The sequence below is a fragment of the Eubalaena glacialis genome, chromosome 16 (genome assembly GCF_028564815.1).
Source record: "Eubalaena glacialis isolate mEubGla1 chromosome 16, mEubGla1.1.hap2.+ XY, whole genome shotgun sequence".
NCBI classification, from domain to species: domain Eukaryota; kingdom Metazoa; phylum Chordata; class Mammalia; order Artiodactyla; family Balaenidae; genus Eubalaena; species Eubalaena glacialis.
Window position 1 is genome coordinate 87,623,149 of NC_083731.1, and position 17,556 is coordinate 87,640,704.

General features: G+C 54.1%; 1 protein-coding gene across 1 annotated transcript in view; it reads left to right on the forward strand.

Moving 5' to 3' along the window:
* The window catches only part of SPATA13 (spermatogenesis associated 13), a 144,735-nt gene extending 128,309 nt beyond the window's left edge, over positions 1-16,426 (forward strand). The window contains exons 6-13 of the mRNA XM_061170935.1: positions 610-789; positions 1,055-1,240; positions 2,599-2,778; positions 4,445-4,677; positions 8,003-8,132; positions 9,894-10,266; positions 10,700-10,774; positions 12,546-16,426. Coding sequence (XP_061026918.1) covers positions 610-789; positions 1,055-1,240; positions 2,599-2,778; positions 4,445-4,677; positions 8,003-8,132; positions 9,894-10,266; positions 10,700-10,774; positions 12,546-12,724 — 1,536 coding nt within the window. The 3' untranslated portion in view covers positions 12,725-16,426. The remainder of the gene's footprint in view (positions 1-609; positions 790-1,054; positions 1,241-2,598; positions 2,779-4,444; positions 4,678-8,002; positions 8,133-9,893; positions 10,267-10,699; positions 10,775-12,545) is intronic.
* The last annotated feature ends 1,130 nt before the right edge of the window (positions 16,427-17,556 follow it).

Sequence of the window (17,556 nt, forward strand, 5' to 3'; positions counted from 1 at the left end):
CAGCAGTCTTTCCAGAAGGCGCCTCTAGCCTTTGGAGCTCATGAACAGAGCGCCTGGAGTGTAACTTCTCAGTGGCAGCATCACCAGTTGTTGCTATAGGATCCACAGTGTCCCCGTGACATCCCGGGAGCTGAGGGGTTGCACGGTCCTCCGCCCCTACAGCCGGCTCACGGACGAGCTTAAATTATCTGCTGAACATCCAGACGTCATGCTGTGTTCTCTTTAATTGCAGTAAAGGACACAGTGAGATGCAGAGTCTGCTAAGATTGTGAGGAAAGAACGAAGAGCAGGTCCTGGGTGACGCCGTGAGGGGCTTGCGGGAAAGGGTGTGCTGGCCTTTGACGGCTCGGCTCCACGACGTCTAGTTTGGCTGCTCAGAAACCCTTTCCGGGGCGAACCGTCCAGATAGTCACACTTGCTGGATGACTGATGCACAGATGAGTGGACCTGGGGGTTCCTTTAAGAGCACAGGAGGGGCGCCCGCCTGGTACTCTTCCGCCTCCCTGTCGTGTGACGTCACACGCTGAGCGCCATCGGTGTGAACACTCGGGGGCCGGGCGAGCTCAGGGTCCCCGGGCTCCGCGCTGAGCGCCCACCTCTCCATTCCAGCTGATCAGCGATGGCAGCGTGGTCTGCGCCGAGGCCCTGTGGGACCACGTGACCATGGACGAGCAGGAGCTGGGCTTCAAGGCCGGGGACGTCATCCAGGTCCTGGAAGCCTCCCACAAGGACTGGTGGTGGGGCCGCAGCGCGGACAGGGAGGCCTGGTTCCCTGCCAGCTTCGTCCGAGTGAGTGTCTTCCTGGCTCTGGGGGCTCAGGGGCAAGAGCCACTGTCCCCTGGTCATCCTCTGAACCAGACCTCCTAGAGGCTGGGGTGGGGGAAGGAAGAATTCCCACCGGCGTCAGCGGGGCGGCTGGCGCCGCTGCTGCGTTTCCGATGCTCAGCTCGGCGCATGCGGGCCCGGCCCCCTCCACCCCCCCGCCCTCCTCACTGTGGAAACCGGGGGCGGGCCTGGTGCCGCCCGCTGACCTGTGCCCTGCGTGTGACCGCAGCTGCGGGTCAATCAGGAGGAGCTGTCGGAGGGCGCCAGCGGCAGCCCGGGCGAGGAGCCGGCGGAGGACGCGGGCCGGGGCCGCCACAAGCACCCTGAGAGCAAGCGGCAGATGCGGACCAACGTCATCCAGGAGATCATGGACACCGAGCGGGTGTACATCAAGCACCTCCGGGACATCTGCGAGGTGAGCTTGGGGGCCTCGTGGCGCCGAGTGACGTGCCGTGCGGCCCCTCCGCGCCCAGCCAGACCCTCTGCGCACGCGTGTTCCTGGAGCCCCATCGCCACCCCCGCCCGTGGTCCCTGTACAGGCCACTCGCTCACCAGGTGCTAGTCCACCCTGGGCAGCGTGAGCGGCCGGCCGTCTGCAGGGTGAGATGCAGCGACCTCCTTGCGGGACTTAGCTGCCACGGGTATTCAGAGGGAGTGACATTCCGGGGAGGCGGCACCTTTAAGTGAGACCCAGCTGACTTTACAAAGAACCGAAAGTTTGTCACCGTCCACCAACCACTGCATCTCATCTCTGACGCACAGCGAGACCCCGAGTCATTCAGATGCAGACGTCTGGTGACATCCCGGGCTCTGTCCTACAGGGTCTGGGATCCCGCTCGGCAACCAAGTCTCTCCCCTGTGGTATTTTTCGATTCTGTGGATTCTGTAGAGTGTTTCGCTGGACCGTCGTGCGCCCCGCCTGGTCACTCCGGCATCCTGGCCGTGAATGCTGATGCCTGCGCCTTCCGTTCAGCTGCGAGGGTCCAGCAGGAGGCAGGCCAAGTGCGGGCCGCGCTCCCCCCGACCCCGCCCCGCTGTGTGGTTGGACTGACCCCCAGATGAGGACTCCCCGGCGTTGCGCGTATTTGTGGCAGCCGTCTTGTTCCGTGTGAACCTGCGGTTGAGGGAGTTCCTCTGAAGTGGCATTTTAGGGAAACAGTCACTGCTGATAACTGTTGAGCATGACCGTGCCCTTCACCGGCTTAACTCGACCCCATGACACTCACAGGCAGGTCCCACGCGCCCCCATTACGGATGAGGAAGCCCAGACGTAAACCAGACCCGCTGGCCTACAGCCTGTTAAAATTCATCCCCAATAGTCAGTGGTCTGTGTTTTACCACGTAGTCAGTTCAGTCTTTGTAATTACACGGTGCCCATTTGGGGATAATTGTTACACGTTTTTATGGCCTTTCCTTCCTACCTCCGTATCCTACCCAAGCCGCGTACAACCAGGGCGTTGGGCGTAGAGAATTAGTGGTGCTCTGATTAGTGCAGGCCTCAGATTAGATATCTACGGATCTGTGTTGTTTCCTGTAGAAACTGGGTGATGGTGGAACCCTCGGCTAAGCCGTTCTTGGCTCTGGGCCGTGACAGTGAGCGTTGCTCACTGAGTGGATCAGCCAGCGATGGCATCTGTATTGGACAGGCCTTCTCGGCTGTGAAATGGACTTAGGAATGAGAGAATGGTTATCTTAAGAGTTTAGGAAAAGTGTGACAGTACCAATTTTTGAGCTCTAATGTTTGAAACCAAGCATTGCTTTCCTATTTTGTAGGGCTACATTCGACAGTGTCGCAAGCACACGGCGATGTTCACGGTCGCACAGCTCGCCACCATTTTTGGAAACATTGAAGATATTTACAAATTCCAAAGAAAGTTCCTGAAAGACCTTGAGAAACAGTACAATAAAGAGGAACCTCACCTGAGTGAAATAGGGTCCTGCTTTCTTCAACACGTACGTCACCCTCCACTTCTTACTGATAGCGTCCGGCTAAATCATTTTGAAATGTTTCTCCCTGAAGCACAGGGGTCCTTTTTGTTTTGTTCCACTTTAATTTCTTTCTTTGTTTGCTAGATTAATTTCCTGCAGGATGGAGGTGTCACTTGTAAATTAAGGGGACTGCTGTATATGGTTGATCTTTACCTGAGTGCCCCAAGTCCATTATTTCAAAATCTTTTCAATTTTATGCAGTTTCGACTTAGGGGTTGTATTTGGGGTAGTTTCTAGTAATACCTACCAGGTGTCTATTATATGTTAATCGCTGTGTTCAGGGCTATATGTCAGCTCCTGTACTGCTGTGACGCAGGTAGGATTATTTTCCCCGTGTTCCAGATGCAGAAGCTAGGCTTCACCCAGAGAGTAAGTGATGCAGGGTCACACATTAGTAATTGGCAGAAGTGGATTCAGGCCAAAGGCGTGCGGCTCTGGGGCCCAAGCCTGTACCTGCCTCAGAACAGTCTCCTGATGCTGGCCTGAGCTCGCTAACTGGTGACTGACTGTCACTTTTTAATACAACAGATTTCAGAGGAAGAAGATTCCGCCCCCAGCCAGAATGGTCAGGGCGCAGTACCAGTAGCGGTAACACCAATGACCGGGCTAGTGTAGCACTCGCTCCTCTGGGCCCAGCAGCGTTACGGTGGCTGTGGAACGGGGGCCGATCCTCGGGTGGACTGTCTTTAAACGGCTGGAGACGCTGTTGCTGGTGGTCGTCTCCAGCTGGAGGGGTGGGCCCGTGAGGGCTCTGGGCCTGTTTGGGACTTCGTAGGAGAACTGTTTGGCCAGAGCAGGAGGTTCACGGGAAAAAGTCGTAGGAGAGAAGCTTCCAGGTCAGCCAAGGTGAGGCTGCAGAGTGGCACATGGATCTTGCTGTGGAGGACAGGAGAGCCTAGCTTGGGGACAGAGGTGTCACTGCTTCTGGGGAGACAGGGAGGTGGGCCTGGGCGAGGGTGACAGCAGCAGGGACGCAGAAAGAGGGGTTTGGCTGGAGAGGTGGTGAGCCAGAGGACAGCCAGGTATAAACTGGGGTAGGACCCAGGCCGAAGACACCGCAGCTGCGGGCAGGTGGACGTGTATGAAGGAGGTGGCCTTGGGGCTGAGGCGCCTCGGGGGGCTGGGAGGGGCCCCCTCGGAGTCCCAGAGGGGGCGGGGCAGCCTGGAGGAGGAAGGGGGGGAGGAGGTGGCCCCTACGTGGATGGCAGGTGGCAGGGTGGGAAGGAGACCTGTGACCAGGAGATGGGGCTTTGCGTCCTCCTGCTCACGTGGAGAAGCCCACCTGCCCGGGAGCGGAGAAGGGACAGGCGGCAGCCAGGCGCAGGGACAGCACCTCCCTCTTCTCCTGGATCAGGCGATACAGGGGGTGACACAGAGGGCGCCGCTCCCCGGGGCGGCCTGTGTGCCCGACACGCCCTTTCGGGGTCTGTGGAAGGGGCCTGGCATGGGCCGGGGCTCTGCGTCCTCGGCAGCCTCTCCCTCCACCCCCAGGGTCTGGTTGCGGCCCCTTCCCACGGGCCCCCCTGTCCAGGAACCTCCCCGGGGGTGGGGGGCGGGGCGCTGGGTGTTGTCCGTCCTCGTCAGGGTCCAGAGCTGCCCTGTCCTGACGGAGCTGTGCCCCCCTTCCCAGCAAGAGGGCTTCGCCATCTACTCCGAGTACTGCAACAACCACCCGGGCGCCTGCGCCGAGCTGGCGGGCCTGATGAAGCAGGGCCGCTACCGACACTTCTTCGAGGCCTGCCGCCTGCTGCAGCAGATGATCGACATCGCCATTGACGGCTTCCTGCTGACGCCCGTGCAGAAGATCTGCAAGTACCCGCTGCAGCTGGCCGAGCTGCTCAAGTACACCACTCAGGAGCACAGGTGAGGCACCCAAGAGGATGCAGGGTCCCGTGAGGCTTCCGCAGGGGGCGCGGGGGCGGGGGACGGGGGGCGGCGCGCAGTGGGGGGCGGCGCGCAGCGAGGGGGGCGGGCAGGCGGCGCGCAGCTGGGGGGCGCAGAGCAGCGGTGCCGGTGCCGGGTGGGCTGCGGTGCCCTCCTGATGCTCTCAGTCAGCTGTCGGGAAGACGTTTCCAGGTCGTTTAGAAAGTTTAAGGTTGTTAACTACTGAAATGGGGTCATTGAAGAGGCTCCTGAATATCCATTTCTAGAGATACTAGAAAATAAGAATTAATTCTTAAACTGTGTCATGAGCAGGTGGGGGATTTTTATTGTGTTGGCTGTCATTATAATTGACATGTTTTATAAATACTCTTTTGTAGCTACTCAGTAGTGAATAAAAACAATTAACAGAAAATAGATTGGTGTGAATACAGTTTCAGAAATATTTTCTTTCCTCTTACTTATCCTTAAGATATTTCAGGCCAGCTCACCCTCAGAGCAGTACAGTCAGACCTCGGTATCCATGGAGATTGGCTTCAGGACCCCTGGTCACTAAAATCAGGATGCTCAAGTCCCTTATAGAAAACGGCTCAGTATTTACATATAACCCATGCACAGCTTCCCAGATAGTTTAACTCATCTCTAGATTACTTCTGATATCTAATACGATGTAAATGCCATGTAAATAGTTGTAAATACAATGTAAATGCTGTGTAAATAGTTGCTGGCCTGTGGCAAATTCAAGTTTTGCTCTTTGGAACTTTCTGGAATCTTTTTCCCAAATATTTTCAATCTGCGGCTGGTTGAATCACGGATGCAGAGCCCCTAGGTATGGAGGGCTGGCTGTGTTATATGCTGGAACAAAAAGTTTTTTCGCAGAGGGGTGAGGACACAGAAAAATTTGAACTCCGAAAAAGTAGGGAGTCTCAAGGGCGTGGCGTAGTGTGTGGGCTCCACTTGGGGGACACATCCTCCTGAGATCCTGTTGGGCCCTGAGCCCTTTCTGGTCCAGCTCGGTGCTTGCTCTGTCTCCCAGTCCCGTCTACCCTGTTCCCTCTGGCTCTGAGCGTAGGGCTTCTCGTCACGGTTACTGGAATGCTCCATCTCCCTTTGGGGCTTACTTTGTGAATTCTTCTGAGGGACCCAAAAATACTGACCTCTGCTTACCGAGTAGCAACTCTTCACTTCCCCGCGTGCACAGAGCAACGTCTGATCGTGCTGTGATTGTACGTGAGCTGTCACCCATTATGTGTTGGAGCAGGCCTGCCCCCTCTCTGAGATGTGGGGAAGGGTCTCCACCACAGGGCCCCTTTCGCCGGCAGCCATGGGGTCCTCGCTGTGTTCTCAGCAGCCCACAACTGGCAGGCCAGTGGGGACACAGCCGTCGTCCAGCAAGGTTTTGGGACAAAGCTTATTGTTTTCGATGAGAACCAGACCTCATCCGTGACATCCGTGTCACGGCGCAAAGCTTTCACTCCACCTGCAGCCCTTGGAAGGACAGTCTTGAAGGGGTCTAGTGGGAAAAGGGAGCGGGGAGAAACTGTGCCCAGAGGAAATCTGCTGCAGCAAACCGCACGGCTCTGGGTTTTAGCGTCGGACTGTTGCCCTGAGAGCAGCGAGGTTCTCCACGGCAGCACCTGCTCTGGAGGGTGCGGGGGCAGGTCCTTCTTCTGTCATCTGCGCCTGGGCTCCTGTGGAGAGACGGGGCTGGGAAAGGGGTCTTTTCGCAATTAGACCAGAAGGTCGAAAGGAAGAGCTGGGACGCTAAACAACATACCCAGATGATGCTGTTAGTTTCAAGAATTAAGGTGAAAGGGATAAGAGAAAGGAGTTGATTGAAATAAATAAAAGGAAAGAGCTCTGTATGTTTTTCTTTTTCTGATGGAAAAATCAGAAAACTTTGACAGAAAGAAAATAGTGAAGTCAAGCGAGTCACAAATTTGAAGAAATTTTTCTAAAAAGAATAAAAGGTCATCGTGATGAGGAACCTGAGAAAAGAAATAAGCAAATTAAGAAGCAGAACATCTCGAAAGACAGGGAAGCTACGCCAGGAGTGTACTCATCACCCTTCAACACTTAATTTTTCTCTTTTAAGGGCATTTTTCACTATGAGGCATTTGCATACTCTGGCTGTTTCAAAAAAAATCATTTTAAAAGAAATGACAAAAAGCCCATTTCCCTGTCTGAAGTAAAACAAAATATTTTAGAAAACCATTACACTCTGCCTCTTTCCTGGAATTGTACAGAAAAACTTGTGGAAAAAAATACAGTTATTTTGCACACTTTCTTCACTGCTGGAGCCCTTTCTGGGGGGAGGGGGTTTGCTCCCATTATTTTGGCAGCCCCTGTGTGTCACTTTATTCTTCTTTTCTGCTCCACTTCTGTCTGAAGACAGTGGGGTCCGGGAATGGGGTAGGGGGGATGCCCAGGGACCTCCCAGGAGTGCAGTTGAGTGGTGTTTGGTGCATGGACAGCAGAGTCTGCTCCGAAGGCTTTTTTCCTGGCTGTGCAGGAGGACTGCAGTCCAGTCCAGAGGCTGGACCCAGAGGCTCTGTGTGTCCTGGAAGACACAGGAAAGTGTGGGGAAAAAAAACTTAGCTCGCTAGCTGGGCGACCGGTTTACACGTCCCTGAATTATTAACGTGAAGCGAGACTTGAATGTAAACCTTTCCGGCCCCAGACACGCTCTCTGGCAGCCTGTGTACAGATCGGAGCCTCAGTTTTCCTGGTGCCTCCAGGGTTAGAGGAGCTGCTGGGGGAGACACGTGAGTCTGATTTGACTGTGGCCGGTGGAAAGCACCAGAAGTAAAGATGCGTGGATGAGGGAAATGTTGTGTCCGCAGTTACGTAACTCACTTGTGTCCTCCCCTCCTTTCCTGACTCAGAGCAAATGACCACTCTTGAGAATGGGTGGGGATCATTAAAGTACTTCATATGGCAGAACTAGCTCTATGAGGATCAGAGCGATAACAGAGGCCTGTCTTTTCTTTATTAAGGAAAATAATCCGTCGTCACTGTGACTAAAACTTATTTCTTGTGGCCTTTGCTTCATTTCACTGTGGCTTCTGGGAAACGGACGACAACATTCTTATTCCACAGAATTCTGGGTGGCATTCGGTCGGCTCCCTTAACCTATGCGAACTGTAGCCTATTCACGAAGGAACAAGGGCAGGGGAACAATGGCTATTGTTTAAAGGCCATCTTGTCTAGACTGTCAGTGTACAGTCACGGATAGAATGTATTATTTCGTGGGTCCTCATTTGAGAGGTGCCCATTACATGGTTAAAATTAACCCCTCACTTTGCAGCGATTACAGCAACATAAAGGCAGCGTACGAGGCCATGAAGAACGTCGCCTGTTTGATCAATGAGCGAAAACGCAAGCTGGAAAGCATAGACAAGATAGCACGGTGGCAGGTGTCCATCGTGGGCTGGGAGGTACGTGGGAGCCCACCCCCTACCTGCGGTCCATCGTGGGCTGCGGGGCACCTGGGAACCCTCCCCGCTCAGCGCCCAGCTCGACCCACACACCCCCGACCTGTGGTCGTCTAAGGCGACGGCCCACTTTGTGTCCCCTGATTGGCGCCCTGTGCGCTTGGCTTTAATGGCATGATGTTTGGATGCACATTGTTAAAGCTAGCAGTCAAACGCTTTACCCTCCACCTCCACCAGGGAGTACTCTGAAGAGCGTCTGTAACCAATTGATTGCGTGCGTGCGCCCCGTCTCTCCTGCTTGACTGTGGCTCCGTGAGAGCATCTGGAGAACGGTTACAGCGCAGGCTACGTCACGGCGGGAGTGCAGCTCCTGTATGATCTGGGCGAGATTGATAGTCCATCTGCATGATGGGGAGGGAAACGTTACCTATCTCGTAGGGCTGTTGCGAGGATCGCGTAAGACAGTGCCACGCAGCGCTTGATACACAGCCTGTGGTGATGGCCCAGTGCGCACGCGCACACGCACACACACACGCTTTTATTTATTAAAACAGCAGTGACAGTAGCTAGTGCCTGTACTGTGTTCACACATGCCTGGCGCGGGTCTGAGTCGTTTAAATATATGAACTCATTTAACCCTCTCAATAGTCCTATGAAGTAGGAACTATTATTATCCCATTTAACAGATGGGGAAACTGAAGCACAGAAAGGTGAGGGAGCAGAATGGGACCCACAGGCCATGGGGCAGAATGGGACCCACGGACCACTGCACCTGAGGCCATCACCGAGGACAATAAGCTCACGTTGTTCAGATGGTTTTCAGACCCAGCAAGAGTCATCCTGCAGCAGATTAATTGGTCAGAGCTCACTCTCCCCAAGGATTGTGAGAGTTTGGGTGGAGAAGTTAGGTTTTTAACTAAAGCAGGTGACAGCAGTGAACACTGGAGAGAAATACTCTTCTTTCAAGGCCCTCATGGACTCTGGGAGTTCAGACGGGACCTTGGGGTCCGTGGGTCTAAGTCTCCTGTGAGCCAAGAATCCAGGGCACAGAATCGCTGTAGGCAAGTAAATAGAAAAGCTATTTCGGAGTCGAGATCTTTTGCCTCCAAAAACTATTGTGTATAACTGGGACTAGAGGAGAGTAAAATCTTAAAATCAAAGGCCAGTGTCATACCAAATACCACAAAGTTACATTGGGTTAGACCCGACCTAAATATTACAGAAGTGTGTTTCTCCTCCTGTTCTTGGACTCTGACATTTAGGGGATAATTTCTTGTCAGAAGTTTACCAATTTCTTGCTGGCAGTTTGCCATCTGGCCTCTTGTTTCCAAGACCCTGAGCTAGTTATGCCGGGGAGCTGCATAGAAGCCCCCCGAGTCTGCAGCACTGAGCCCCTAGCCACAGGGGGTCTCCTTGTTTTCAGGGGTCGGTCCAGGCCAGCTGCCATTTCGGATCCTGATTGGATCCCACCCATCCAGAATTTTTCACCAGCTCTTTCTGATAAGGGAGACCCCTCAGGTAACAGGGGCTCAATCACATTTTCCCATGGAATAGGGAAAAGAGAGAAGAGTTTTCCTGCACAAGGAGGCTGATGGCTGAGGTCTGACCGGCCTTTGAGGCCCTGCCCTGCGTGTGGGCCTCGTGTAACTGGCCCGCCTGTGGCGATTCGTGCCAGGGCCTCCCCCCGCCAGCTCCACCCGATGCCCGGTTCCCTGAGACCTCGCGTCAGGGGACCTCAGGACATGTGTCCACCCTTCCCTCCAGGGCCAGGACATCCTCGAGCGCAGCTCGGAGCTGATCCACTCCGGGGAGCTGACCAGGGTCACCCGGCAGGGCAAGAGCCAGCAGCGGACGTTCTTCCTGTTTGACCACCAGCTGGTGGCCTGCAAGAAGGACCTGCTGCGGAGGGACGTGCTCTACTACCGCGGCCGCACAGACATGGACGCCGTGGAACTCGTGGACCTGGAGGACGGCCGCGATGGTGCCCGCACCCTCGGCGTCAGAAACGCCTTCAAGCTGGTCAGCAGGACGGGTGACGAGGCGCACCTGTTCTGTGCCAAGAAGCCTGAGGACAAGGCGCGGTGGCTGCAGGCCTGCAGGGACGAGCGCAGGCGGGTGCAGGAGGACCGGGCGATGGGTGAGCCCTGGGGTCTCGGCCCCTCCCCTGCCTCTCCCGGCTCACCCCCCGCGGGGAAAAGACCAGGGAACCGCAGGTCCTGATATTCCTAAACCTGCTTACGAGACCGACAGGGACAGGTGTGCCGTGGGTCCTATTGTTGGACCCATTTCACAGATGAGGAAACTGAGGCTGAAGGCACCCGCCCACTCTTAGAAGGCGGGTTGCCACTCTTCACGTGTCCCGGTAGGGAGAATGGTGATGTGGTCGTCCTGGTGATAATCCTCCTCCTTCTCCACTCTCTTCAACCCCTTATACTTACTTCCTGAAGGATTAAGGCTCTTTGCTTCGGGTTATGGAGCAGACCTCAGGGTTAATGTGGGTTCAGTGCAGGTTTTATTCTGAAATGTTTTTACTTGTTTTGAATACCTATCACATTTGTTTCTAAATCCAGGAATGGAAATTTCAGAAAATCAGAAGAAACTCGCCATGTTAAATGCTCAAAAGGCAGGACACGGAAAGTCAAAAGGTAAGTTTTGGAGAAGGTTTTTCATCTCCTTAGTGTGTGTGTGTCAGTACTGGAATTAAAATGGGGAGAAATGCCCGAAGCTGTTAGGTATGACCGACTCTTAAGTGAAGGAGAGAAGTGTGGGTAAAACAAGATGATAGTTCAGAGCAGTGGACGGTTTAAAAACCAGATCTGCATTTGGTTCTGCACGTGTTTGACTTGGGGCCAAGGAGCTTCTGGACGCCCCTGCCCTGCCCACTGAGCCTCCCCCCGTGGAGGGAGGGATTATCCGTCCACAGGCCAACCAGCCCAGGAGTCTGGGGCATGTGAGGAGGAAATCTCCAACCCCAGACTGCTTGTCAGCTGAAGGCATGTCCTAGTTCAGATGAGAAAAAAGATGTAAAAGTTCACTGTGTCAAGCAAGGAGCGAAAGCAAAAGAAGATCCTCTGGCTTCTTTAGAGCCTGGATTCTCTACCCTGCGGGCACATTCCGTGGGAATGACCTGGGCAGCTCTTACAAAATACCAAGGCCCGGGACACGGACCCCAGAATCCACACATGCATAGTACAGATATTCTAGCCCAACAGAAATGAAACAATAAGGATTCTTATTCCAAAACTACGTGTTGTATTTCTGCAAACTTTATTCACGTGAAATTTATCCCGTTCGGTATTTTCCTACCCGAAAATGCAAAAACAAGGACCAGTTGAGCCCAGGACTGATGGGCCGAGAAGAATTTATTACCAGAACAGCATTTAGCAAAGCCCTGCTTCCTCTGCTCAAATGCAGAATTCCCTCCCGCCCCCACCCCCCCCCACCACACACACACACACACACACACACACACACACACTAAGTTAACAGATACCTTCAAGGCAGAAAATCTCATTTTAAGTATTTCTTGCATCTCCACTTTGGATGGCAGGTGACTGGTAAATATCAGTTTGTTGGGATTCACTAGTTCCCGTCCATATCTTCCAAGGGTCACTGGCTCAGCGGCCAGGCAGCTAGTTCGAAGGAGCACTCATGTTTCTGGGGGTCGCCTGTCCTGCACTTTCCATGAGTTCTCCCATGTCATCCTCTCTGCCGCCCTGGAAGAGGAGGAGAGCCTTGCGGCAGGTTGGGGGCAGGGAGGGATTGTGGACGGAGGCCTCTCTTCTTCCCAAACTCCCACTCTGTCCTCTTTTCACGCTGACTTTCACAGTTAGCGTGTGGTCTTGTAGCTCATTTAACACAACTTTCTGACCACCTGTGGGCAGGTTTTGTATGCCAGCTCCAAAGAAACAGCTTTGGTTAATTCGATGAGGTATCAGGGGCGCTACTCTAAGCACGTAACGTATATTCACTCATTTAATTCTCATAACAACCCAGTGGGCACCGCTACCCCGTCTTAGACATTGAGAAACTGAGGCTCAGAGGCACCAAATACTTGCATCCCGTAAGTGGCGAGCAGTATGAACTCCGGGCTCTCACAGAAAGCACTTCACGGCTTCTCATCCCGCACAGACGTCCTGCCGGTGACATTTACACAGTGGCCCTGGGTTTCTGTCTCCTTCCCGGTCACTTGGCTGTCACGGTACCGTCCTGGGAGGGTTTTAAGTGAGGATTCAGTGCGGTAGTCCAATCGGCACACAGGGTCTGAGTGTAAGTGTCAGGACGGCCGTTCGGGGTCCCTTTGGGGGAGGTGAGTGGAGGGTCGGCCTGGGGCGTGGAGACCGGCGCTTGCTTTTGCCTTGGGGCTGCCGCCGGCGCTGAATCCGTGGCCCTCTGCCCTCCCCACCCCTGCATCAGGCTACGGCGGAGGATGCCCCTCGGCCCCCCCGCTCCAGAGCCTGCGGCCGGTCCACCAGCGCCACGTCACCGTGCCCGCCAGCCTGCCGCAGCAGCAGGTGTTCGCGCTGGCGGAGCCCAAGAGGAAGCCGTCGCTGTTCTGGCACACCTTCAACAAGCTCACCCCCTTCAGGAAGTGACGCGGGGGGCCGGGGAGGGGGGCGCCGTGCCCCTCCTGGGCCCCGCCCAAGGAGTCTACTCCGCACGTGGCACGGGGATCCGGTGCTGAAAACCTCCCCTGGGGACGCGGTGAGGAGACCTGACCTCGCCGGCGGTCGCAGAGGCCCAGCTGCCTTCTCGGGAGGGAGGGGGGGCATGACGCACAGCTCCAGTGTCGCCTGGACCGCTCCCCGCCGTGAGCCCACCGAGGCGGCCGCCGCCGGGGTACCGGGGTGGGCTCTGGAGATGCTGGGTGGGGAGCTGGGAGCATCGCCGAGGACGAGCTGCGGTCCAGGCCCCGGGCGGGGCTCCCCGAGGAGGATGGGCAGGGCCACTTTGCCTTCGGTCTTGAAGGGGAGGGGAGCGCCGGGGTCAGGGGGTGGCGGGCGGTGACCGCAGCCCCGTCGGGGCCCTGGGGTCCCCTGGCGTCTTCCGCATCCACGCAGTCGCCAGATGGTGGGCGGGCCTCTCCCGCAGGCTCCTGCGCATGTGGTCCAAGTCCCGTGGTGCACAGAGGCCCACGCGCTCCGAAGACGCCGTTGCTTTCGGGGGGCAGGGAGCCCGGTGCTGGCTTTGTACGCTTGTCCCCGCCCGCGTGCCACTCCCCGAGCAGAAACCTGAGAAACTTCACGCACGTGCACTTCCAGTAGGAAAACCCATTTCCTGTAGTTTGATGACGAAGTGAACGTGCAGATCTCCCAGTTGAAACGTGTCCTTAAAAGAGCGTCCGCGTGCCTGTTCCTCCCTCTGCCTCCGTCCTCGCCGGTCAAGTGACAGGGACACGTACCTTCTTCCAATGAAAACTCAAGGGTCCTGCTTCCTCCACGTTTGAAGCCGACTTTGTCCCATACCCCCGAGCAGTAGTGCCAGCCGTGCCATGATTAGCATGTCGACAGGTTTCTGAAGATCGGTTCCGTATGGAAGAGACCTCACGAAATAGATCCAGACTCAGAGACAGCAGCCTTCTCTAGCGAAGGCCACGCGGCTGACGCCGGTCAGCGACAACCTCCTTGCCTTTTCTAGATGGTAAATTCTGATGAAAACGGCTTTTAAACGTGCCGGGAGGAAACAGGCTCTGCCAGAGAGACACCTTTCCATTGACCTCATGCACCGGGCGGGGGTCCTGTTACATGTCTTGTGGTTTTCTACTCGGAAATCTCTTTTTGGTGTTGAAACCTCGAAAGTTCTCTTTTCTACCCAGTCCCTGCTTGAGAATAAACACACCTGTACGGTCCTAACAGAGGGGACACCTGAGACTCCAGGTGTGGCCCCCCCCTCCTCCTCACACCCAGAGCTGTTCCCGGGGGGTGGGGGGGACCCAGGCGGTGCTGCCTCTGGGGACCTCGGGGCCCAGGTCCCGGCACGGAAGCCGCTTCTGTGAGGAAGCTTCTCGGGAGGTGCCGTGGGTCCGCGTGCTTGTGTGTGTGTGTGTGTGTGTGTGTGTGTGTGTGTGTGTGTCCTTTCTGAATAGGCTTCTCAGTTTTCATTGCATTTATATAACTGACCTTTTTACTAACAAGATATAATGATAAATTTTGAAGACTATGCTTATTATGCTTTTCGTGGGCCGCCTCAGCAAACATTATCGGGCCTCTGTGCTAAACAGAGTTGTTTGTATATATGGCAGTTGTGAACAGTTGGGTTGCTTTTTTTTTTTTTTAATAGAATTACTTTGAGGAAGTAAAGAGAATCAGTTGCTCATGTTATATTTCCAGTGAGGACTCACCTCCAGTGCAGAAGCACCCAGAGGGCCCCCATCTCCCCCCATCTCCCCCCCCCCGTTGTCCAGAGCACAGGGACAAAGGGCTGGACGTGCTGTCGGCAGCCCTGGTCTGTCTCTCGGCCGAGCCCTGACTCCTGGCTCCCCCCTCCTGCCCTCAAGCTTCCCAACAGAGGGGCAGGAAGCACGGACACCAGGGCACATGGTGACGGTCCCTTGGTCAGATGTCCATCCTAGGTGGCTCCTGCTTGGATTTCCAGGTGATTTGAAAACTGCTAAAGTGCGTTTAAAAGGATAGAGCGTCCTTTGTCCTCTTTAAATCTGTGTGTCTCCTTGGGTTTATTAGCAAATGCCTGCGTTCTCTACAGAATAGATGGCTCGGTGTTCTGTTTTTACATTTGCCGAACTTCCTTCTTGATTTCTCACATGTTCCACTTGGAGAGAAAAAGAGAAAAAACGAAAAGCCCCCTGTACAGGTTGTGTATGAATTTCACTGGGAATCTCGCTTTCTCTGTCTGTCTTTTTCTCTTTTTAACACTACACTGCGTGGTATCGATGGACCGCCCCCCCGCCCCCCCCCAAAAGAAGATGGCATAACATTTTGATGAATTTCACTTACTCTATCATGTTTCAGAGTTTGCCAACTCTGTTGAAAGACCTTTGAAATGGCCTCAGGTCCAAAGCAGCCTTCTCGGTTTTTGATGATGCCTAACATGTATAACAACCTTGCAGTAGATTGTAAGCAATCGTACAACAGAATACCTGTGAAGTCCTGGAGAAATGGCATTCTTTGTCTTTGGCCTGCAAACTGGGAGAAGAGTGGCAGGGATTTGCCAGGGCTTTCCTGGGACACCTTCTGTGTCTCTTGCTCTCGGTACATCTGATCTCTTCCCACCCCCCTGCCGTAGACCTGATTTTGTAGTTGAAAACATTTCACCCCCATCTCCACACTCCTTCTGAATATCGTCGTGCCTTTTTATTCATAATACAAAGACTGAGCTCCATGCCTGTTCAGAAAATCCCCTCAATCCTACATTGCTGTGTCTAGACACAGAGCAAAAGTGCATTTAATTCAAAACCTGTTTCACAATAGAAATCTTTTGTAAAAGCCATGCGCCAGCATTTTATCGGTTGGGAATCTCTACAGGCCCAGACCGCTGATTCTCCTCAATGCAGATCAACTTAGTTACCAAGCCAGGATAGAAAAAACCTGACCACCCGAGTTAGGGAAGAAATTGCGGTGTACTATTTTGTTGAGGAGAGGAGAAACAGACGTGTCCCTCACAGTTCAGTGCCAACAAGCATGGATAAATGTGGCTCACAGGCCAGGGATGCCGGGCACACATCGAGAAGGCCAAACTGCCCCAAAGCAGTTGTCCCCGTAATAAGCTTAGCCTGCAAGTTGTTCTCCCTGTTAAAATTTCACCTGGCTGACGCTGCTCTTCTCAGGATGGATGCAACGAAGGTGGAGTCCAAAAGATTCTGAAAATAATAAGTAGAAACTGTGTGATCTTGAAAAAAAAACCAAACCCAGGAGCATAAATATCAGATGCAAATTTAGTAACAACAAACTTAACATTACTGTCTTTAGTTGTTTATTAGGTATCTGACACTTGAATTTAGAAAATACTGTAACTGATTCTGTAATTTAACAGTTGGTCTCTTTTTGTAAATATTAGCATCCACGGTGTTTGACTTACCTACTTCGCAAGGCTTTTGGTGACCTGTTCCTTCAATTCTAACTCACCAGCATCAAGGTGATGTTATCTGTATAGGTCAAGTGACAGCTTCCAGACGAAGTGGCTGTTGACAGCTGAATTGTGTTGTACAAGATCGCTGTAACTTGATATGTATTTTCTCTGAAGTTTTTGTAAAAAAAAAAAATTTACAATGTTATTTGAATGATTTCTTGTAAATGCTGTGAATCTGTATTTGTTGTTTTGTATCTGTATATTAAAGTTAATTTGCCAAACTGGCTCTAGTAATGCATTGGAGAGTGTGTGTGTGTGTGTGTGTGTGTGTGTGTGTGTGTGTAACATATATTTTAAATGGAGAGTGAGTGCTAGGAGGGTTTCTGGGATTTGCAGCTCCTTCCCTGCCTGGACACTGACAGATTTCTTTTCAGCAAAAAATCATCCATGAATGAACTGATGAAAACTGCTGGGGTGAGTGCGGGAGAAGGAAGGCTCTGAGGGGAACAGAGAGGGGCCACTCGACTTGAAAGAAGCCACCAAATATCGGAATGAGACGGGCAAAGCCAAAGCTGGAGTGAGAAGCACAGCTCTGGCTCCCAGGGGTTCCAGATCCGCAGGTGGCCCGGCTCACTTAGCCTTGGTGAGTGGGCTGGATAAGAATTTCCTTCCGTAATTAACGGCTCAGCAATGTTAAGCAAATAGCCCATTGTTGCTGTGACGTCATCAGGAAAGCGTTGCCGCAAAGGTCGCCCAGCGCCCCTGCTCGGTTTGTTTACTCGTTCGGCCTTCCGGTCCCCTCCTTGGGCTGGACTGCAGGGGCTTTGCTTGGGGGCCGGGGCTGTGGAAGCACTGGAACCTAACACTCCCTCGGAGGGCAGTGCCCGCAGCCCAGGAGGACACCCCGTGGAGGGAGGAGAGGGCTGGGGGTTGGGCCGTTCTCGGAGGGGTTCTGGGGAGACGGCCCAGCACGGGAGCCACCCTCCCACCGGGCACCAGACAGACGGTGAACCGGGCGATCCTCTCCTCCCATGGGGCGTGTGCTCCAGGGCGACAAGCACGTAGAGCATCACTGGAACGCAGCGTCCATTGTAAGCATTTGAGTTCTAGAAGGGCTTCAGGGATGGGGGCCTTTCCTGGGGGGTTGGGGCAGGAGGCAGGGCCCACGCAGACCCCCGAGGGGGAGCCCCGAGCAGCCCTGGGTGAGCTGCTGGGATCCAAGTGCGATGGGAGTTGAGACACCAGTGGTGGAAGGTCCATCTCAGGGCTGCGGGCCGGGGCGCTGGGTTGCACCGGGCGGAGTCTAGGCTAGGAGAGCTGCTCCAGGGGCAGAGAAAGGGCGGACTTAAAACCAGAGGCAGGGGGATGACTGGCGAGACAGAATCCAGAAAAGAGACAATGA